The 21288-nt window shown below is 53.2% G+C and overlaps 3 protein-coding genes across 5 annotated transcripts; all 3 read right to left on the reverse strand.

The window, feature by feature from the left end:
- Positions 1-4776: 4776 nt before the first annotated feature.
- On the reverse strand, positions 4777-11591 carry LOC139788534 (mid1-interacting protein 1-B-like). Of its 3 annotated transcripts, none has more exons than XM_071728776.1 (2): positions 10160-10760; positions 4777-4946 (listed from the first exon to the last, which is right to left on the reverse strand). In XM_071728776.1, exon 1 carries the CDS (start codon positions 10569-10571, stop codon positions 10185-10187), a length of 387 nt encoding a protein of 128 aa, XP_071584877.1. In that variant the 5' UTR covers positions 10572-10760; the 3' UTR covers positions 4777-4946; positions 10160-10184. The 3 variants fall into 3 exon arrangements, with proteins under 3 accessions (XP_071584877.1, XP_071584791.1, XP_071584713.1); XM_071728690.1 differs by lacking the exon at positions 4777-4946 and adding an exon at positions 7842-8258 and having other exon boundaries at positions 10160-10620; XM_071728612.1 differs by lacking the exon at positions 4777-4946 and adding an exon at positions 9034-9402 and having other exon boundaries at positions 10160-11591.
- A 2346-nt stretch (positions 11592-13937) lies between these two features.
- LOC139788473 (mid1-interacting protein 1-B-like) lies at positions 13938-15153 on the reverse strand. The gene is made up of 2 exons (XM_071728483.1): positions 14600-15153; positions 13938-14318 (listed from the first exon to the last, which is right to left on the reverse strand). Exon 1 carries the CDS (start codon positions 15026-15028, stop codon positions 14618-14620), a length of 411 nt encoding a protein of 136 aa, XP_071584584.1. The 5' UTR covers positions 15029-15153; the 3' UTR covers positions 13938-14318; positions 14600-14617.
- A 4076-nt stretch (positions 15154-19229) lies between these two features.
- Positions 19230-20512, reverse strand: LOC139788316 (mid1-interacting protein 1-B-like). Its single transcript, XM_071728246.1, has 2 exons — positions 19892-20512; positions 19230-19610 (listed from the first exon to the last, which is right to left on the reverse strand). The coding sequence occupies exon 1, from the start codon at positions 20318-20320 to the stop codon at positions 19910-19912; it is 411 nt and encodes a 136-aa protein (XP_071584347.1). The 5' UTR covers positions 20321-20512; the 3' UTR covers positions 19230-19610; positions 19892-19909.
- Between the last annotated feature and the right edge of the window lie 776 nt (positions 20513-21288).

The raw sequence follows: 21288 nt of genomic DNA on the forward strand, positions 1-21288 counted from the left end.
TACAGTGGCAAAATTGCTGTGTGGACATAGTTGTCCAGATGTGTAGTCAATGTTTGTAACAAGACTCAATATTTTATTACATCAGCTGATACAGATGGATAAAAAAATCCATGCTCTAGGGCACACAAGGCTTTCTCAGGTCTCAAACTTCTGTTGCAGCTTTTTTGTTGGGTTTTTTTTGTCCATTTTTCCAGTTTCTGTTTGTCTAATAAAAGGTGTAATCTCCTCTACCAGCCTTTCCTTGCTCTCTTTCATTTCAAGGTCCTTCCTGGTACCAAGGAAAAATCTTAGACAAATACAGTGCTTCCTAAAAATCTTGCTGGGGGAGTTTTGATGGTGAAAAAAACCAGTGTGGTATATAAGGAAACTGTTTGCACAAAATCTGCACTGTGCTCATGGGAACCAGCTTTGCTGGTTTTCTATCCTCCAGGGGTGTTTCTGGATATATATCTTCCCAGAAAAGAGCACTGATCTGACCATAAACTAGAGGCATGGAACAAAAAGTGTTATAGTTTGCAGTGATTCACTCACCTTGAGAGCAAATTCAGTCCTCACCCAAGTTGGACCCAGATTTAACAAGTTGGACCCAACTTGTTAAAGTTGGACCCAGATTCTTTTGGATATTTTGTGCATTTGAGTGAACCTCACATCAACCCCAGCTTTATTTCACTTATGCTGCTCTGAAGCACCTGGAGGGATCCCCCCAAATAACCTGTGTGTGAGTTATCACTGCTGAGTGGAAAGGGCTTGAATTTTCCCTTTGCTAGAGCAGAAGATTTAACAGTGCTGGATGGACTGGTGAGGTCTGTTTGGGAGCTCAGGTTTTGTGACTTATCAATTAAAAAAAAAATAAATATCCATGCTTCCTGGAAAACAGGGAGAGATGAAAGATCTGCATCTTCTGGACCTTTGATTCCTGTAAATCCCATTCTTTGGGCTGGCTCATGTGGGTGCTTCAGGAAATATCCTGGCTGCAACTGAGAGGTGAAGTTTTTCATTCCATATGGCACATCTTCAGTGTCTGGGGTGATAACCTTCCCTTCTGCAGCTGCAGAACTTCAGAGACCAGTGGACCATCAGCTCTTTGCTCACACAGGTTTTTCACAGATTTTTCAAGAGTTTTTTTTGCTCATCTAGAAGGTTTCCCCAAACCAGAATCAGAGGTGAATGATTGTCCTGGTTTGGGCCAGGATAAAGGTGATTTTCTGTCTTGTACTTCTGCTTTCAGCTCAGTCTCTTGTAAGCAGCTGCACTGCTGAAATGAACAGCAAGTTTCTCAGGCAGTGGCTGCTGCTGGGACTGATAACACTTGATGTTTATAGTTCCAGCCAGAGCCTGGGGTGCAGAACCAGGGACACTGCTCAGCTCTGAGCAACATTTTGCCCTCCAGAAAGAGGAAAAGAAGTAAAAAGGTCCCACCTGCAGCCCTCCTTTGGGGAGGAAGGGACAAGAGAGATGCCAGACTTGACCAAACAGAGGATTCCATCCCATCCACCTCATCCTCAGGATAAATTTGAGAGATCACCAGGGTCAAACCCCTTCCTGCTTCCCCTTCTTCCCCTCTCCCTTTGCTTGGGCATCCTGGGAGGATCCCATCCATTCCTCTGCCTGTGCTCCTGATCCATCCCAGCCTGAATCTGTGTGTTCCTGCCTCCAGCTCCCAACTGCTGCTGACTCCAGGATTCCAGCCTGGATTTTCCCAGGGCTGCCCTGCAGCCTCGGTGGTGACGTGAGAGTTATTGGGGGAGAGGGGGGTGGAAGGTGGGATCAATTTTCCTGTATATTTGTATAAATTTAGTAATTTTTCCTATTTATCATTACTGTTTCATTAAAGCTGTGTAGTTCAGCTTCCAACCCATCAGTCTCTCTCCCTTATTCTCTCTCCTTTCTTTATCAGGGAGGGGAATTAATAGAGAGCATTTGTTATTTGGTTTCATTGCCAGGCCAGTGTTAAACCCTGACAATGATGGAGGCCAAACCTTCAGTGCTGCAATGCAGATCCTTACCACTTCAGCAAACAGAGTAGCTGTTAAATGATGTCCACAACTCTTTTCTACTGCTAGGCCAACCACAACTGGTCCTTTAATTTGATGCTCATATTGGTATGGTTCCCCTACTCTTTTACTCCTTTTTTATATCTCAGCCACTTTTGTTGGCACATTATGGGGCAAAGAATTATCCTGAGAATCTGTGAAGTGTTTTGTCTGGAAGTCACCATGGATGTAAAAAGCCTGATTGTTATGATTTGTGCTCCTTATGGGGCTTTTTAATCCTACCAACTGTGTGTCCTGCTTTAAGATGGCATTTTTCAGTCCTGCTGTGCAAATTACTCCCAGTTGGGTTTTTTTTCCCTTTCTCAAGAACAATTTCATTTAGACTGCCAAATCCATCTGATGTCAAAAGAAGCCTTAGGAAGAACTTCTCACAGCCCAACCCACTGGCATATCCCTGCCTGCCTGTGGGGAATTGGTGCCTTTTTTTAGGTGGTCACATCAAAGGTGACATCCTGGATTCCTAGGACCACAAGCCCAACCTCTTTGGTGTCAGAACTTTGCTGGACAGGCATCCAACTCTTCATCAAAGCCCTCTGTGCCTGCACCAAGTGGAAACAAATGCTCTTAAAGTTTTTTTACTCCTTTTACCCCACGGTCAAAGCTGTACTGTGGAAACCAGTGGGTGAGGGAGCAGCCCATGAAAGGCAAAAGTGGGATCAGGATTTTGGAGAGGATCAGAGAAGAGGCAGCTCTGAGAAGGCTTGCAGCAAGCAGTCCCTGCTGCTGGTGACAGCCAGCTAAGGCTGGTTGGAATTTCATTCTTCCCTTGAGAAGGAAGTAAAAACCCAAGACCTTGAAAATCTCCATAGCCTCAGGCAACCAGAGTGCTGGGGATTCCCACAACCAGCAGATCCATTGTAGCTTCTGCCCCACACCCCCTGGAGAGGGCTGTTTCATCTGCTTAGCTGGGTTTTTCCCTTGGGGGAATGGGATTTGATTTCTATCCAGGGTCTCTGTGGGGCTTTATGTTTGTTACCAGTAACATAAAGCCCCATAAAACAACACTACCTGGATGCCCAAAATCTTTCATCCTTTGGTTTTTTTTATTTGCATACAACACCAATCTGGGCTGGAATGTTGATCTGCCTGTGGGTGGGAAGGCTCTACAGAGGGATCTGGACCAGCTGGATCAATGGGCCAAGGTAAATGGTAGGAGGTTCAAGCAGGCCAAGTGCTGGGTCCTCGACTTTGGTCACAACAACCCCAGGCAATGCTCCAGGCTTGGGGAGGAGAGGTTGGAAAGCTGCCAGAGGAAAAGGAGCTGGGGGTTCTGGTCAACATCTGGCTGAATATGAGTGTGCCCAGGTGGGCAAGAAGGCCACCAGCATCCTGGCTTGTACCAGCACCAGTGTGGCTGTGGTCATTCCCCTGTACTCAGCACTGGTGAGGCTACACTTGAATCCTGTGCTCAGTTTTGGGCCCCTCACAATAAGAAGGACACTGAGGGTCTGGAGTGAGTCCAGGAAAATACAACAAAGCTGATGAAGCATCTGGAGCCCAAGTATTATGAGGATCATCTGAGGGAACTGGGGGTTTTAGAGAAAAGGAGGCTGAGGGCAGACCTGGCTGTCTTGGAGTGATGTGAGGCTTGGTCTCTTCTCCCAAGTACCAAAGTATAGGATGAGAGGAAGTGGCCTCAAGGCACACCAGGGGAGGTTTAGACTGGATATTAAGAGAAATTTAGATTGGCTATTAAGAGAAATTTCTTCACTGGAAGGGTTGTCAGGCCCTGGTACAGGCTGCTGAGGAAAATGGTGGAGTCAACATCCCTAGAGGCACTTAAAAGTTGTGTAGGTGTGTTGTGTAGGGACAGGACTGATGGTGAACTGGGCAGTATAAGGTTTACAGCTGGACTCAACCTTGAATGTATTTTTCAACCTAAAGGATTTGATGATTCTCTGATATCAAAGCTGAGTGTGTTGCACTGATGATCCATTTGGGATCCACGGGCTGGCTGTGGAATAGAGAAAGAAGGCTCTGAGGATGTTTGCAAAGGACATCAAAACAAGGTCCTATTCTTAAAAGAGAGGCTGCTGATAGCTACTGGATGGGCTGACTGCCCAACTGAGTCATGGAGCTGGAAGGAGGACAAGGAAGAAGAACCAGTTTTTGGGTTTTTTTTTTAAGAGCAGAGGGATATTTCTAAAACTTTAAGGTCTTTCAGGCAGAGACCATCCTTCCACTGTCTGCACAAAATGTTTAGCCTGTGCCTGGACCTTGTATGAGCAAGCCCAGTGTGAACCACAACCATATTTATAATCATGATGAAAACCCTGGGTCTGTCAAAGAATTCGTATCTTGACAATGGCTTCGTGGGGAATAAATATGTGTTTTTTTTAAATTATATAAATAGGTTCATGAAAATGAACTGGAACTTCTCTATGCTGGCACATACATCTGTTTGGAAAATAGTATTATCTATGAAAGTATTAATAACAGATTAATTTCCTGAATGAACACATGAACACATTATTTTCTGAATGAACACTTTGAATTGGCAGCTTCTGTTTAAGAGAATCAGGTCAACAAGTTTCAGATTTGGATTTTATGCCTTAGAACAAGTAAATACACTAAATCCAAGGGGGAAAAATAGTTACATGCTTTAAGCAGGAAGGTAAATGAGAATCTCAGATGTGGGGAAGCAGCTGGGAGCAGCTTCTGTTTGCCTTTCTCTCCTCCTTCCCTCTTCTTCAGTATCCAAGTTTTTTAAGGGGATAAAGCCTTTTCCTGGAGAATGGATGTGACAGTCCATAGCTGATCTCTCCCCTTCATGGTTTATCACAGCTGCTGATGTTATCACTGCTGAGAGTGATGAAAAATTGGTGGAAGGGGCATCTGAAGAAGGTGATTCCCAGAACCCATCTGCTCCAGGCACCTCAGCAAAGGAAATTCCTGTAAAAAGCCAGGAAATGAGCCAGGTTATTTTGAAGAGCATTGGATGGGTTATCAATGAAGAGAAGCAACAACCTTGACACAGCTCTTCTGAATTCCCATGTGGACAGTTGGGAGATACCAGGACAAGTCTCTTGAAAAAGTGACAGGAAAATCAGATTTATTTTTTGTCTTTTGAAGCACATAGACTGACTCCTGCAAAATGCCAGCCTTCACAATTTGTGGAACATCTCTGTCCCTGCATCTCTTGGTGATGAGGGTTTGGCATCCCAGAGCTCACTGTCCTCACTCTCTCTGGCATTGCTCCATCTACACCCTGCTTGGCCAGATCCTGGGGGTTTTTCCTAGTGGAGGCAGCAGTGCCCAGCAAAGGGGAAACCCACACAAACATTTAGCACAGAGGGGAGAAATGCCTGAAAAGCAAAACCCATCAGCAGTTTGCTTTAGCTCTGCTCAGGAATTGCACTGGTGCAGCTGGACTGGTGGCTCTGCACTCCAGGAGCCACTCCTAGACCAAACAGAGAGCCACAAACACCATCAGCATTCCCACATGCTGCCTTCCAGCTGTTGAGCAGCACCACCCACCTTCATGGAATGCCTGGTTTGGGGATTTTGTGGAGATCTGAGCTGGCTCTGAAGAGAGCCCAGGGCACCATCAGAAGTCCAATGAGCTGAATGCCTCCTGACCAAGGGAGAGGCTGTACCATGCCCAGTGAATGCACAGGGGGAGGCATCCTTAGGTAACAAACTTGTCCACTCGTCTTGACATCAGTTAAAACAACCCAGTGTGCCCACATTCCTGAGAAACCACATTATTCTCCTGATCCTCATGCCCATTGACTTCTTTCCCAATATTTATAACATGTTCAGCGTAGTTGATAGGATGCCCTGGAGTAAGAAGCCAAACTAGCTAAAATGGTGCTTTTTTCTTGCCCCTCTTTATCTTCTCATGCTCTTCCCCTTCCTGAGCCACGTGTCCAAAGGAGGCAACTGGGCTGGTGAAGGGATCCAGCACAGATCCTGTGAGGAGAGGCTGAGGGAGCTGGGGGTGTTGAGGCTGGAGAAGAGGAGGCTCAGGGGAGACCTCATCACTCTCTCCAACTCCCTGAAAGGAGGTTGGAGCCAGGGGAGGGTTGGGCTCTTTTCCCAGGCAACTCTCAGCAAGACAAGAGGCCATGGTCTCAAGTTGTGCCAGGGGAGGTTTAGGTTGGACATTAGAAAGAATTTCTTGATGGAGAGGGGGATCAGGCATTGGAATGGGCTGCCCAGGGAAGGGGTGGATTCTCCATCCCTGGAGATATTTCAAAAGAGCCTGGATGTGGCACTGAGTGCCATGGGCTGGGAACCACGGGGGGAGTGGATCAAGGGTTGGACTTGATGATCTCTGAGGTCCCTTCCAACCCAGCCCATTCTATAAGGTGTAGGGCAGAGCTGCTGTGTGGGTGCCACTATTCCCATGTCACACAGCAGTCCTAGTGAAGGTGTTGACACGGATCCATCCATTCAGCTGGTCACTCCATGCTGAAGGACACCGGGCTGTCTCCAGTCCAGGTTCAGACTGGTGTTGTCAGTCCAGCCAGAAAAAGGACACAGCAGAAGAAGGGGATTTTCTTTGTATTGTCTGTGAAGGATGGCAGCCCAACCAGTGGGTTTGTGCCTTCTTGCTGAGGCTACAACTCCCTTCTCCCAAGCCAGTTGAGAGGAGAGGCTGGGCTAGGTATGGATAAGACCATTTGCTGCCAGCTAGATCCACAGGAATGAGGGAAAGGGAAGACAGAGTTTGGCTGTGGATCTCTGGGACGCTGTGAGACCAGAGGTTCAATCAAGAGGAAATCCTTGGGCAAACCAAGTTGAGGGAGGAAGTGCTGGTAAAAATACCTCAAATTACATCCTTTGGCAGGAATATCTCACCAGGGCACAGGGATATCTGCCACCTGTATGTGGTGGGAGCCTCAAAAGTGTAGATTCTTCCTCCAGCTCCCCAGCAGCTTGTTTCCAGAGGTGATTGATATGATCAATATCAATAGGCTATTGATGCAGCTGGATGGCTTTAACAGTCCCTATTTCACACATTATTCACGTTTTGCTCACACTTGCCCATTACAGCAGTGCAGACTGAGTGGAATAAAATTTCTCAACATTTGCTTTTGTTCCCTTTGGGGATCCTCATTGCAATGATAAGCTCTGGTTTCTATCCACCAGGATGAAACAAACAAGAAATTGCCCTTGCTCTGAGGTCAAAGCTCTGAATGACCATTAACTCTTGAGCAAGGAGAAGGGGAAGCTGAGGACCCAGCTGGCAAAAGGTTGACTGGGATTATGTAAGGAGTGCTGGGCAAAAAAAAAAAAAAAATACTGCTCAAAGGTCCTGTATTCTATGGCCTAAATTCTCCTCTTTCAAAATCTGAGTCTGCTCCCTCCCCATGAGAGGTTTTGTGTGAAACAAAACATTAACATGCAAGAATATATATATATATATCTCCACATAGCATGCTGCATTTGGAGTGTATCTCTGTAGAAGACATGTATGTCTCTTACCAATATTTTTGTCCCTTCCCCATGTATCTGCAGGAGTCCCAGGCCCATTACCAGTCTTCACTTGTTAAAACAGTGTAAAGGAAACCATGTTTTTATTTTGATCTATGGCAAAACTCTGCCTGGCTATGGGAGGATCCTGCTTTTCAAGGAGAATGTATTCCCCTTGGGGCATACAAGGTATCTCCAGACCACTGCTGGTTTCCTTCTGTGCAAGGACTGTAGGACAGATGGTGCTTCTGGGGGTGTTTTACAGACTCTGTGGAAATTTAAGCATGACAGGTTTCAAGACAGCACCAACCATTGCTCAGGATGTCAGGCTAGGGGAGAGGTGGGGGGATGTTGTGAAGACACAGTGCATTTTGTTGTATGATTGTGAAATCAGTTTTCTCTTTATTTTTCTGTGCAACTAGAATTTCACTAAAATAAAAGCAAGAAATTGAATTTTGGTTTGTTTTTAGGTTTTTTTTTTCTGTATCTTTACAGTGCTGTGGAGCTTCAGAGCTCCACTGTGGGGCTTAACATGAACCCATGACCGAGGCCTGGAGCTACCTCCAGGTAATGGGAAGAAACAGGGGAACCATCTGCAGAACATTTGCTCATTTAGACTGAGATTTTCAGAGCTGTTGAGTCTCTTGTTTCAGTCTGAAGGATGTTATTTCACTCTTGTGAGATGGCAGAGTCACACCTGGAGCCTGCAGCCCAGGGCATGGTTGGAATCTTCTTCTCTCCAGAGATGCTTGGAGATTTCTGGTTTCTTTTATCAAAACTGCAAAGCTGATGGGTGACCAGTGGTTGGTTCAGTGAAAGCAACACTGGTTCAACAGTTGATTTAGTTTTGAAATGTCCTGAAGAGGCAAGGGGACACTTCCCTCTAGTGCCCAGCTCAGTAGGACTTCCCTGGAGTGTTTTTTCTGGGAGGGAAAGAGTCACCTCCAGGTGGGACCCAGCCTGTGCTGAGGGCTCCATCCAGCCCCTGCCCACCCCCCCAAGAAGGGCTTGGCCCCTGCTCTCCTCACCTCTCACAGGGATTAAAGGCAAGCAAAGTGCTGCCTTTCTGCTCACCCCAACTGAGTGCTCCTCCCTCCTTCTCTGCCCCTGGCTGGGGGGGTACCATGGCCAAGTGGGGAGGAGGCAGAATTGCCCCCTGGTGTTGCTGGGGTTCACAGGGTTTGCAGCAGGTTATCCCTTGAGTTGTGTGTGGTGAAGATGGTGCTGGGTCTGAAGGGCTGGACCAGTGTGGGCCAAGGGAAGGGATGTGCAGGTCCGACTTGGGTTTGGGAGCTGAGGAGTTGGGAGGTCAGGAGAGGAGAGGCTGATGGGCAAGGGAAAAGAAGGATGCTGGGCAGGAGGTTGGGACCCCAGCACAGGTTGCTGGCAAGCTTACACCAAGCTTTGGCAAGGTGTGAGTGGAGAAACATCCAACCCAACACAAACCCAATTCCTGTGCCCTGCCAGAGGAAACCAGATTGCTGGAGCATGACCTCAGTGGCCAAGATCCCCCCAGTCTCATGGGCTAGGAGAGAGCAGCTGGTAGGTAACACAGGACACATTTGCACAAGGATTTGTGTTTCATTTCAGATCAGCCTTTGGAAGCTGTTATATTGTCAGAGAGACTGGTTGGGGAAAGGGGGTTAGGCACACGCAGAAAAAAAGGAAAAAAAAAAAAAAGCGCATGGCTTCAAAGTTAGAGATGCCTTTTACAAAGCAAAAACCACAAAACACTCATTTCTGCCCCGCAGAAATCCCCCTGGGACAGTGGTGAAATGAAGCAGCAAGGATGGTGGTGGTGGTGGGATCTGACACGGGGCAGCTCGGATGGTTCAGGCAATGCCCAGCTCTGCGCTGCTCACGAAGGACGTTCCCTGGTGGGACTTGGCACAGGAGGAAAAGTGCTGCTGGGCTGCAGGCAACAGACACCCTGTGGGGATAATGAACATGGTTTGGCCAAGATGTCCTCATTTCTGGCTGTGTTTCCTCCAGTACAAGGGTTAATGTTTCAGACTCCCTGTTTTTGCTCCCTGGTTGCTGTGGCCTCCCTGCACTCTCTGTTTCACTACAAGGACCTTGGTCGTGAGCCCCCTCTCTGGTGAGGCACACAGATTTCTTCCCAAGAGAAGAAATCTCTTTCTTCCCAGAGATAAAAAGTCCCAGCAGCACAGAGGATGGGTTTGCTTTCCAGGCTATGGGAAGAGTGAACTGTCTGAGCTGTTTGAGGGTGATGTGTCAAATGTGGAGACCTGAAAGTGCCAAATTGCTGCCTAAAAAGACTCTCTTGCATTTTCAAGCAAAGAAGAAGGAGAAACAGCTGGAGCACCAGTGTCTGGCAGCTCCTGGGGTCCAGAGCTCAGGGGTCTCCAGTCACCCATCCCTTTGGTCTCTGGCACTTTTTGTGTCTGCCCAGTAGCAGCAAGAGAGCCTACACTGTGAGTGAGGGTGTCTTGGAGACAGTGTGGAAGCTCACAAAGTGACCTTTGCTTAATGACACATTATGCAGCAGTGGACAACTGAGAAAGATAAATCCAGGAGGATGTATCTGTTGAGCTACGAAGTACAGGCTCATAACTCCTGGGATCTGAACACATTACAAACATTGGGAAGCCACCAGCTGATGGGGCAAGGGGACAACCTATGTTACCCCCCAGCCAGCTCCTCCTCGGTGCTACCCCGGGTCTTACCTCAGAGGATGAGGATGCAGGCTCACTAGCTAGAATGGTCATCAGTGAGGTGGATCTCCTCCAGGATCTGGCTGTACCTCCGGGTCAGGGCTTTGGTGTTTTTGGTAAGGTCGGTCAGGACTTGCTGCAAGCCATTGACGTGGTGGGACAGGCGTTCCTCCAGGTTGCTGTCTGTGTCCTCAGCTGAGGTGGTGTCGGAGTCGGTGTCACCGTGGCTCTGGTCGGTGACAGAGGCCAGGCCTTTCTCCACCACAGGTTTGATGGATTTGAGGAGCTGGTAGCGCTCATAGAGGTCCGTGTTGCCCCCCGTGGCCGGGTCTGCCCCTTCCTGCTCTGGGAAGACTCCTCGGAGCAGGCTGGGGAACATCACCTCCTGCTCCATCTTCTCGGTAGCTGAGAGATACTGCTCCATGGCTCAGCTCTTCTGGGCTCTTCTTGGTTTGCTGCCTTGTCCCTGTCCCTGCCCAGGGCTTTTTATGTGCTGCTGGGGCACCTCCTTCCTTTGCTGTCCTCTCCTGGGTGCACCAATCCAGGCTGGATATCCATGGGGGTGGGCTTGGCTGCAGCCCAGCTGGGGTTCAGCCATGCAGTGTCCCTGGCTCTCTGCAATCTCCCCTGGCCCAGACTCCCCACAGCCTTTGCCCGAGCTGGACAGGGGTCCCACTGCATCCCCCTGCCAGGAGTGGGATGGTGGGGAGGGAAGGTGGCTCCCTTGTCTCATCACCACAGGCAGCACCCCAGGAAAGGTGCATTGAGTTAGGCAGTGTTGAATGGGGAGAAAGGAGACCAAGCCATGGGATTTTCTGGAGAGGGAGAGTCCCCCAGAAGCCCTGTGTGGCAATCCTCCTTCTTCAGGGATGCTCTGGGGGTGTCCCATGGCCCCACCTTGGCCAGCAGCTTTGATAACAACCCCTGATGAAAGGTGATAATGAAGAGGTGAGACTTGTGTGAAGGGTGTTTGCCCCAGACTGGTTAAGGATGAAGATGCTGATCAGCTGAGAAGATTCCCCTGAGCCTTCTCTTCCCCAGGTGGCAGTCCAAGCTCAAACAGCTTCTCCTGAATGTGGAGGATGCTCCAGCTCCTTCAACACCTTTGTAGCCCTTCACTGGACCCTCTGCAGCATGTCCAGGTCTCTCGTACTGCGGACCCAGACTGGACCCAAGTCCCAGATGTGTCCCACCAGGGCTCAGCAGTGCAGAAGGGTCCCCACTTTCCATCTCCTCCCAGGAGGCTGGTGGCCATCTTCACCCTGAGGATGCTTTTCTGTCTCATGTCCTACTTGTCCAAGGTGGGAGCCAGATGTGAGGTGTGCAGGTGTTAATTTTGGAGTGCTTTCCCCTAAGTGCCTTCAGGAGCAGGTGATGGGCAACAGCCAGAGCACCCCAATTCCAAACACATGAGTGCAGGCTGGGAAGAGGGTGTGTGATGGCAGCCCAACCATCCATGGGGCTGTGTGGTGAGGACTTTTTGACACAAGCCAGAGAAGTTTGTTTGGGTTTTGTTGTTTATTTTTGTGTTGAAACTCTACTTTATCTCTTGTCTCCCGGGTCCTGACCCCCTACCTAGGCCACAACATTCTGCTCAATTCGATGTCATCCAACATAAACCTGCATAAACTTTTTTGCGTAAACTTGCAAATAAACCTGCAAGCCCCTGACTGGCTCCAACACTTTGAAGGGAGAAATGTCTCTCCCCGTGGTGCCGGTGTCCCGGGAGCTTTTCCAGGGCAGTGTGGAGCCAGCATCCCCCTGCCATGCCGGAGCGGGCCTGAGCTGCCCCGGCTGCCCTCCTCCTGCCAGGCAGGGACCGGCGCGGGGTTTGTCAAGGTCAAAGACCTCTTCTGTGACCACCTCGTGTCCCTTATCAGCCATGTGCAAGAGTGGTGGCCAGCAGCAGGGCAGTGTCAGGGCTTGCTGCAGCCCGGGGCAGCGTGATGCAAGCGGAGCAGCAGCACTTTCCTCTGGCACAGCCGGGCTCGGGGCCGCCTGGCCAGACAGCGCCTCGCAGAGAGCTGCCCACAAGTCCTCAGTGTGTCCTTCCAGCTGTCCCACGTCAGAGAGATTTTCTGGGAATGTCTTGCATCCCCTGGCATTCGTGTCCAACAGCGGTGAGGAGCACTTCGCCCAATGTCCTGCTCCCGTGGTTCCCTGTTGCACCCCAAAACTCTCCACTTGCTGAGCTCACTGCCAAAGCCAAAATCCATTGCTGGAGGTAACTGCAGGTTCCTCTTCAATGTCTCCCTCACTGTGACCATTATCTCCTAACGAAGTCACAGCTCTTTCAGGTCCAGCCATGTAAATCCCCAGAGGGGCATCACCTCCTCCATGGCCCTCCCCTCAGTAGGAACCCAATGTCCCTCCATTCCTCACAGTTCATCAGCTGGCACTGCCATCAAGTACAGTGGCAGAGGAGCTGCACAGGGGGGTTGGAGACCCCATACACATCCTCCAGCTCTACTTGTACCCTGCTCTGGGCTACAGCATCCAAACTTGAGGTGGCATTGCACTGGGGTCAGCTCATGTCTCTCCCAGTATCCCCCTGATGCTCCATTTTCTCTGGATAAGAGAAGGCAGCAAGCTTGCCAAGGTTGAGCACCTGCTGCAAAGCTCTCACATTAGTGGGGTTGTGATGGGGATTGTGTCTGAGCACAGTTTGGGTGGTTTGGTCCTTGGCAGCTGTTTTGCAGAAGAGGAAGAAGTTTGGGTGATGGTGCAATGAGATCCTCAGGTCTCTGCAGCTGCAGTCCTGGTGTTAGGGCAAGCCTCCCCCCAGCCTCTCATCTTCTGGGGAAGCCCAAGCCCAGACACAGCATGGGAAGGGGCAAACATCTCCCCACACACGTGTCCAAGAGTGTCCCCACTTCATCCCTGGCACCTCCTGTTATTCTTCCCCCCATTTCTTTGCCTCCTGCCCGAGGATCCTGGGACAGTCTTTGTCCTTGCTCAATCCTTCCAGACCCTGTTTCAGGTGTGGGAGGGCTCCAAATCCAGCCCCCAGCTCCACTGGAGAGGTCACTGCCATCCCTCCAGAGCTTCCTGTGAGGACAGGACACTCTGCTACCTGATCCTGTTACAAGAAAGCCATGGATGTGCTGGAATGAGTCCAGAGAAGGGCCAGGAGGATGATCAGAGGGCTGGAGCACCTCTGCTGTGAAGACAGACTGGGAGAGTTGGGGTTGTTCCGTCTGGGGAGGGGAAGAAGGCTCTGAGGAGACCTTATTGTGTCCTTCCAGTATCTGAAGGGGGCTACAAGAAATCTGGGGAGGGACATTTCAGGATGTCAGGGAGTGACAGGGCCTGGGGGAATGGAATCAAACTATAGGAGGGCAGATTTAGTTTGGAAGTTAGGAAGAAGTTTTTGACCATGAGGGTGGTGAGACCCTGGCACAGGTTGCCCAGAGAGGTGCTGGAAGCCCCATCCCTGGAAGTTTTTAATGCCAGGCTGGATGGGGCTCTGAGCAACCTGATCTGGTGGGAGGTGTCCCTGCCCATGGCAGGGGGGTTGGAACTGGGTGATCTCAAAGGGCCCTTCAGCCCTGAAAATTCTATGATTCTGTGAACCTGTGGGACATGGTCATGCACATAGCAGGGGGATAGAGTACATGGCCTCTCCAAAGTCCTCTCCAAACCATTCAGGGTCTCTCTGATTCTCTGTCCCTTCACCTTCCCCATCCCTGCACTGGAAAGTCCCCTCCCAGCACAGCCCAAGTCCTCCTGCCCCGCTCCTGGGCACTCCCTGAGGACACCAGGCAGGGGAAAGCACCACCCGGACAACAGCTTCTCAGGGATGGTTTTATTAGCAAAACTTGGGGAAAAGGCCCTCAGAGTCCAGGTACCAGCTGGAAAAGGGCTGGGCAGTCCCAGGGGAAGCTTGGAGGTTGGGGCCACCCAGCAACATCACCGCCTTTGTGCTGCTCTTTGAAAATAAAGAGGAGGGCACGAGGGGTGCAGTCCAATGGACCTCCCAGCAGGAGCAGATGCTTCTTCCTATGAGGATAAGGTGCCATCTGGGTCTCCAGTGGTTGCAGCCATCGCCGAGGTTCCAGTGGTTCCAGGGCTGGGAGATCAGCTGCCAGGGTGTGGGTTGGCTGAGTGGGACTGGGGCCTGTGATGGGTCAGCCATGGGGACGTCCTCTCCGTGGTGTCACCAGCAGCCACCCTGCAACAGCAGCTGCTGTTACCCACAAAGCTCTTCCCAGGGAGAGCCCTGCTCAGCCAGGTCCATACAGCCTGAACCCCTTGGAGTCTGTGCACAGAGGGAGGGGCAGAGTCCCCTCCAGCAGCACGGCCGTGGAGATGTGCAGTCTTTAAGCAGGGGACAGCTTTTTTTCCCAGTACCTCCCCAGTCTGCAGTGTGGGAGAGCTGCCCAGGGCCTGTGCCCACCCCCCCTTGTCCACGTGCCCCTCCCTGGTGTCCCCATTTCCCCCCCCAGCTCTTACCTGGGGGCTGTGGCAGGGTCACCAGCTGGGCTGGCCCTCGCTGGGGCTGATCTGCTCCAGGATCTGGCTGTACCTCCGGGTCAGGGCATTGGTGTCCCTGGTGAGGTGGGTGAGGACCTGCTGCAGGCCGGAGAGGTGGTGGGACAGGCGCCTCTCCAGCTGAGCATCCACGGGGTCGTCACCGTCATCGTCACCCGAGGCGGCGTCGGCGTCGGTGTCGGTGTCGCCGTGGCTCTGGTCGGTGACAGAGGCCAGGCCTTTCTCCACCACAGGTTTGATGGCCTTGAGGAGCTGGTAGCGCTCATAGAGGTCCGTGTTGCCTCCCGTGGCCGGCTCTGCCCCCTCCTGCTGCGGGAAGACCCCTCGGAGCAGGCTGGGGAACATCACCTCCTGCTCCATCTTCTGGGTGGCTGAGAAGTACTGCTCCATGGCTCTGCTCTCACAGCTCTGCTCACAGCGCTGCTCTGGCCTCTTCTGCCTTTGCTGCCTGCTCCCTGTCCCTGCCCAGGGCTTTTTATGTGCTGCAGGGGCAACTCCCTCCTCCCCTCTCCTCTGCTCTCCTCTCCTGCCAGTCCTGGGCAGGGCTGGACATCCCTGGGGCCGGGCTTGGCTGCAGCCCAGCTGGGCTTTGGCCACGCAGCGTCCCTGGCTCTCTGCAATCTCCCCTGGCCCTGCTGCCAGGAGGGCATCACCTCTGCCCCTCCTCACTGCCCTCGGAGGACATTGAGCAACCCCCCGACCACAGTTGCTGAGCTCTGGAAAATTCCTCTGGGAATGGGCTGCACTCTGGGCTCCTATGGTCACGGGTATCCGGCTGGTGACCAGCAGCAGGGTTTTCCAGAAGCATCCCCATCCTCTGGGCTCCCCTCCCCGTGGGATGGGGACACAAACAATCACCTGCCCCCACGGTGTGGAACTCTCATGGCAGGACATGGAGCTGTCTCTATCTCTGTCTCTGTCTCTGGCTCTGGCTCTGTCTCTGGCTCTGGCTCTGGCTCTGGCTCTGGCTCTGGCTCTGCTCATGAGGGAGGATGGACAGGGCCCCCATCCTGGGGCCGATGGCATTGCTGGGCTGTGGCCAACACTGCCTGTCCCCGCGTGTCCTTGTTGTGTGTGGCAATACCCAGAAAATGGTGGGGTCTCTTGTCCCTTTTGCAACCCTCGGTGCTGGCAGCTCTCCCACTGCTCCCCACCATGTCCCACCCTGGTACAGATGCTTCCACCCACCTTCTTCTTCTCCCCAGACCTGTCCCTGCCACCCTTCTTGTCACTTGCCAGGTGCCCCTGGGGTCTCTGGGTGTCCTGCCATGGGGTCCAGCATTGTACCAAGGCGTGTGGGTGCTGCTGGCCCTGTGCAGGCACCAGCCAGGAGCTTGGCCATGATGTAGGTCTGGGACATTGTGGAGCTGCTGGAAATGAAATGACATCTCCAGGCTCCTGGGGCAGAGGGACACAGGGACACTACAGCCCCCTGCTGCTCTCTTTTTCCTTTGACTTGGTCCTTCCAAGCCACCTCAGCAAGGGCAGCAGGAGGCCAGAGGATGGCAGAGCTCTGCAGTCCCAGCTTTGTCCCCAGGTCCCTATCCCTGGGATGTGAATCCCAAGGGGACAATCATCCCATCAGCCAAAAATGGGTCCCCCACAGCCCTCATGTCCTGCTGAAGGGCCCAATCTCTTTTCAGGGATACCCAGGAATAGGACAAGTAATAATAAGCTTAAGCTCAAAAATAGGAAGTTCCACCTCAGCATGAGCAGAAACTTCTTCACTGTGAGGGTGACAGAGCTGCCCAGAGCTCCCATGCTCTCTGGCATGAGGGAGACCTAAGATGGGGCTGAGGAGGAATGTGAGGGGTCCTCATCTAAGGAGGAAGCAGCAGCAGAACCAACATGTGGGGAACGAACCCTGAATCCCCCTGCCCATCCTCTGTGCCCTGAGGGGAGAAGGGAGGTCTGGGGGTGGGAGATATTAAGACCTGGTCATGTTTTCTCTTTCTCCTGGTAGATTAAACCAGGGTTTCCTTCTCCTCAAGTGGAGTCTGTCTGGTTTTGCTGATTACTGCAACTGGGGAGTGAAACCCCCCCTGTCCTTGTGTCACTGTAGGAACCTTTGGGTGGATTTCCTCCTCCCTGTCCTACAGTGGGAGGTGAGCAAGCAGAGGTTGGTACCAGCTGGGCCTGACCCGTGCCACCCAGCTGAACCAGGGAGAGGTGAAGATGCTGGGTTGGAGATGTCCCTGTGGGCTGAGGAGGGACCTCATGTGCTGGGGAGCTGTGTCACCAAGGACCCTCCCAGGGGCTGTCCCTGGGGGAAAGGACATCTCACAGCACAGCTTGGTGACTGTCCCCAGATGTCCTCCATGAACTGCAGAGTGAAGCTCCAGCCCCAGGGTGCATGCAGTCCCCTCTGCCCACCCTGGGGGGCTGTACTGGGACATCCCTGCACCACTCACCAGTGCCATGGTGGTCCAGACCTTGATGTGGCCACGCTCCCAGCTGCTGCCTGCACAGGGCCAGTAGCACCCACACACCTGGGTGCAGTGATGGGCTCCATGGCAGGACACTCAGAGACCATGAAGACACCTGAGAAGGGACAGGAGGGGTGGTGGGGACACGTGGAGAAGGCAGAAGGAAGTGTGGGCAGTGTGGGCACTTGGCTGGGACCTTGGTGGGGGGTGGGAGAGCTGCCTCTGCTGGGGTTTGCAAAAGGACAAAGACCTCGTGGCCTTTCCCCAAATAGAACAACCTTCCAGGATTGCCACACACCACAGGGACACGTGGGGAGGGGCAGTGATGATCATGGCCCCATCTGTGCTCTCTGACAAGGACAGGGGCTATGGAGGAGGTGGCGGCCCCATCCATGCTCCCCTGTTGGGTGGCAGCTGAGTGTCACAGGAGTTTTCATTCACAGCATTTATTCCCATCCCTGTCCCCATCCCCTCTCCCCAGGACCCCATTTGGGCCCGAAATGGCAACACATCCCCAGTGAGATGTTACACACTGGCGGCTGCCACCATCTCCAGCTCAGAAACTGTGGACGGGGATTGCTCAATGTCCTCAGAGTGTTCACATCTTGAGCACATTACATGAACCTCCTGGAGATCCCAATGCCCTGAGAACCTTCTCTCATGCCCCATCCAGGGCTGGGTACCCCATTTCACCTGCAGTAGCCCCAAATTGGCTGTTCCAGTCTCCAGCCCCAGATTCCCTCCCATTGCTCCTGACACGGCTGATGGTGCTGGCAGCTCTCCTCAGGGCACAGGGGATGGGGCAGGGGGGTTCAGGGTCAGTTCCCCACACATTGGTTCTGCTGCTCCTTCCTTCCCAGGGGGAGGACTCCTCACATTCCTCCTCAGCTCCATCTGAGGTCCCTCTTATGGCAGAGAGTCCTTCAGGAACCACTCCATTTTCTCTGGATAAGAGAAGGCAGCAAGCTTGCCAAGGTTGAGCACCTGCTGCAAAGCTCTCACATTAGTGGGGTTGTGATGGGGATTGTGTCTGGGCACAGTTTGGGTGGTTTGGTCCTTGGCAGCTGTTTTGTAGAAGAGGAGGAATTCTGGGTGATGGTGCAATGAGATCCTCAGGTCTCTGCAGCTGCAGTCCTGGTGTTAGGGCAAGCCTCCCCCCAGCCTCCCATCCTCTGGGGAAGCCCAAGCCCAGGCACAGCATGGGAAGGGGCAAACATCTCCCCACACACGTGTCCAAGAGTGTCCCCACTTCATCCCTGGCACCTCCTGTTATTCTTCCCCCCATTTCTTTGCCTCCTGCCCGAGGATCCTGGGACAGTCTTTGTCCTTGCTCAATCCCTCCAGACCCTGTTTCAGGTGTGGGAGGGCTCCAAATCCAGCCCCAACTCCCCTGAAGAGGTCTCTGCCATCCCTCCAGAGATTCCTGCTTGGACAGGACACTCTGCTACCTGATCCTGTTACAAGAAAGCCATGGATGTGCTGGAATGAGTCCAGAGAAGGGCCAGGAGGATGATCAGAGGGCTGGAGCACCTCTGCTGTGAAGACAGACTGGGAGAGTTGGGGTTGTTCTGTCTGGGGAGGGGAGAAGGCTCTGAGGAGACCTTATTGTGGCCTTCCAGTATCTGAAGGGGGCTACAAGAAATATGGGGAGGGACATTTCAGGATGTCAGGGAGTGATAGGACATGGGGGAATGGAATCAAACTATAGGAAGGGAGATTTAGATTAGATGTTAGGAAGAAGTTTTTGACCATGAGGGTGGTGAGACCCTGGCACAGGTTGCCCAGAGAGGTGCTGGAAGCCCCATCCCTGGAAATTTTTAATGCCAGGCTGGATGGGGCTCTGAGCAACCTGATCTGGTGGGAGGTGTCCCTGCCCATGGCAGGGGGGTTGGAACTGGATGATCTCAAAGGGCCCTTCCAGCCCTGAAAATTCTATGATTCTGTGAACCTGTGGGACATGTTCATGCACATAGCAGGGGGATAGAGTACATGGCCTCTCCAAAGTCCTCTCCAAACCATTCAGGGTCTCTCTGATTCTCTGTCCCTTCACCTTCCCCATCCCTGCACTGGGAAGTCCCCTCCCAGCACAGCCCAAGTCCTCCTGCCCCACTCCTGGGCACTCCCTGAGGACACCAGGCAGGGGAAAGCACCACCCGGACAACAGCTTCTCAGGGATGGTTTTATTAGCAAAACTTGGGGAAAAGGCCCCCAGAGTCCAGGTACCAGCTGGAAAAGGGCTGGGCAGTCCCAGGGCAAGCTTGGAGGTTGGGGCCACCCAGCAACGTCACCGCCTTTGTGCTGCTCTTTGAAAATAAAGAGGAGGGCACGAGGGGTGCAGTCCAATGGACCTCCCAGCAGGAGCAGATGCTTCTTCCTATGAGGATAAGGTGCCATCTGGGTCTCCAGTGGTTGCAGCCATCGCCGAGGTTCCAGTGGTTCCAGTGCTGGGAGATCAGCTGCCAGGGTGTGGGTTGGCTGAGTGGGACTGGGGCCTGTGATGGGTCAGCCATGGGGACGTCCTCTCCGTGGTGTCACCAGCAGCCACCCTGCAACAGCAGCTGCTGTTACCCACAAAGCTCTTCCCAGGGAGAGCCCTGCTCAGCCAGGTCCATACAGCCTGAACCCCTTGGAGTCTGTGCACAGAGGGAGGGGCAGAGTCCCCTCCAGCAGCACGGCCGTGGAGATGTGCAGTCTTTAAGCAGGGGACAGCTTTTTTCCCCAGTACCTCCCCAGTCTGCAGTGTGGGAGAGCTGCCCAGGGCCTGTGCCCACCCCCCCTTGTCCCCGTGCCCCTCCCTGGTGTCCCCATTTCCCCCCCCAGCTCTTACCTGGTGGCTGTGGCAGGGTCACCAGCTGGGCTGGCCCTCGCTGGGGCTGATCTGCTCCAGGATCTGGCTGTACCTCCGGGTCAGGGCATTGGTGTCCCTGGTGAGGTGGGTGAGGACCTGCTGCAAGCCGGAGAGGTGGTGGGACAGGCGCCTCTCCAGCTGAGCATCCACGGGGTCGTCACCGTCATCGTCACCCGAGGCGGCGTCGGCGTCGGTGTCGGTGTCGCCGTGGCTCTGGTCGGTGACAGAGGCCAGGCCTTTCTCCACCACAGGTTTGATGGCCTTGAGGAGCTGGTAGCGCTCATAGAGGTCCGTGTTGCCTCCCGTGGCCGGGTCTGCCCCCTCCTGCTGTGGGAAGACCCCTCGGAGCAGGCTGGGGAACATCACCTCCTGCTCCATCTTCTGGGTGGCTGAGAAGTACTGCTCCATGGCTCTGCTCTCACAGCTCTGCTCACAGCGCTGCTCTGGGCTCTTCTGCCTTTGCTGCCTGCTCCCTGTCCCTGCCCAGGGCTTTTTATGTGCTGCAGGGGCAACTCCCTCCTCCCCTCTCCTCTGCTCTCCTCTCCTGCCAGTCCTGGGCAGGGCTGGACATCCCTGGGGCCGGGCTTGGCTGCAGCCCAGCTGGGCTTTGGCCACGCAGCGTCCCTGGCTCTCTGCAATCTCCCCTGGCCCTGCTGCCAGGAGGGCATCACCTCTGCCCCTCCTCACTGCCCTCGGAGGACATTGAGCAACCCCCCGACCACAGTTGCTGAGCTCTGGAAAATTCCTCTGGGAATGGGCTGCACTCTGGGCTCCTATGGTCACGGTATCCGGCTGGTGACCAGCAGCAGGGTTTTCCAGAAACATCCCCATGCTCTGGGCTCCCCTCCCCGTGGGATGGGGACACAAACAATCACCTGCCCCCACGGTGTGGAACTCTCATGGCAGGACATGGAGCTGGCTCTGTCTCTGGCTCTGGCTCTGGCTCTGGCTCTGGCTCTGCTCATGGGGGAGGATGGACAGGGCCCCCATCCTGGGGCCGATGGCATTGCTGGGCAGTGGCCAACACTGCCTGTCCCCGTGTGTCCTTGTTGTGTGTGGCAATACCCAGAAAATGGTGGGGTCTCTTGTCCCTTTTGCAACCCTCGGTGCTGGCAGCTCTCCCACTGCTCCCCACCATGTCCCACCCTGGTACAGATGCTTCCACCCACCTTCTTCTTCTCCCCAGACCTGTCCCTGCCACCCTTCTTGTCACTTGCCAGGTGCCCCTGGGGTCTCTGGGTGTCCTGCCATGGGGTCCAGCATTGTACCAAGGCGTGTGGGTACTGCTGGCCCTGTGCAGGCACCAGCCAGGAGCTTGGCCATGATGTAGGTCTGGGACATTGTGGAGCTGCTGGAAATGAAATGACATCTCCAGG

This window comes from Heliangelus exortis, chromosome 1 (genome assembly GCF_036169615.1).
Source record: "Heliangelus exortis chromosome 1, bHelExo1.hap1, whole genome shotgun sequence".
NCBI classification, from domain to species: Eukaryota; Metazoa; Chordata; class Aves; order Apodiformes; family Trochilidae; genus Heliangelus; species Heliangelus exortis.

Bases quoted from the DNA above. Each gene is read 5' to 3' on its own strand.
- LOC139788473 (XM_071728483.1), bottom strand. From the start codon at position 15,028: ATGGAGCAGTACTTCTCAGCCACCCAGAAGATGGAGCAGGAGGTGATG.
- LOC139788316 (XM_071728246.1), bottom strand. From the start codon at position 20,320: ATGGAGCAGTACTTCTCAGCCACCCAGAAGATGGAGCAGGAGGTGATG.
- LOC139788534 (XM_071728776.1), bottom strand. From the start codon at position 10,571: ATGGAGCAGTATCTCTCAGCTACCGAGAAGATGGAGCAGGAGGTGATG.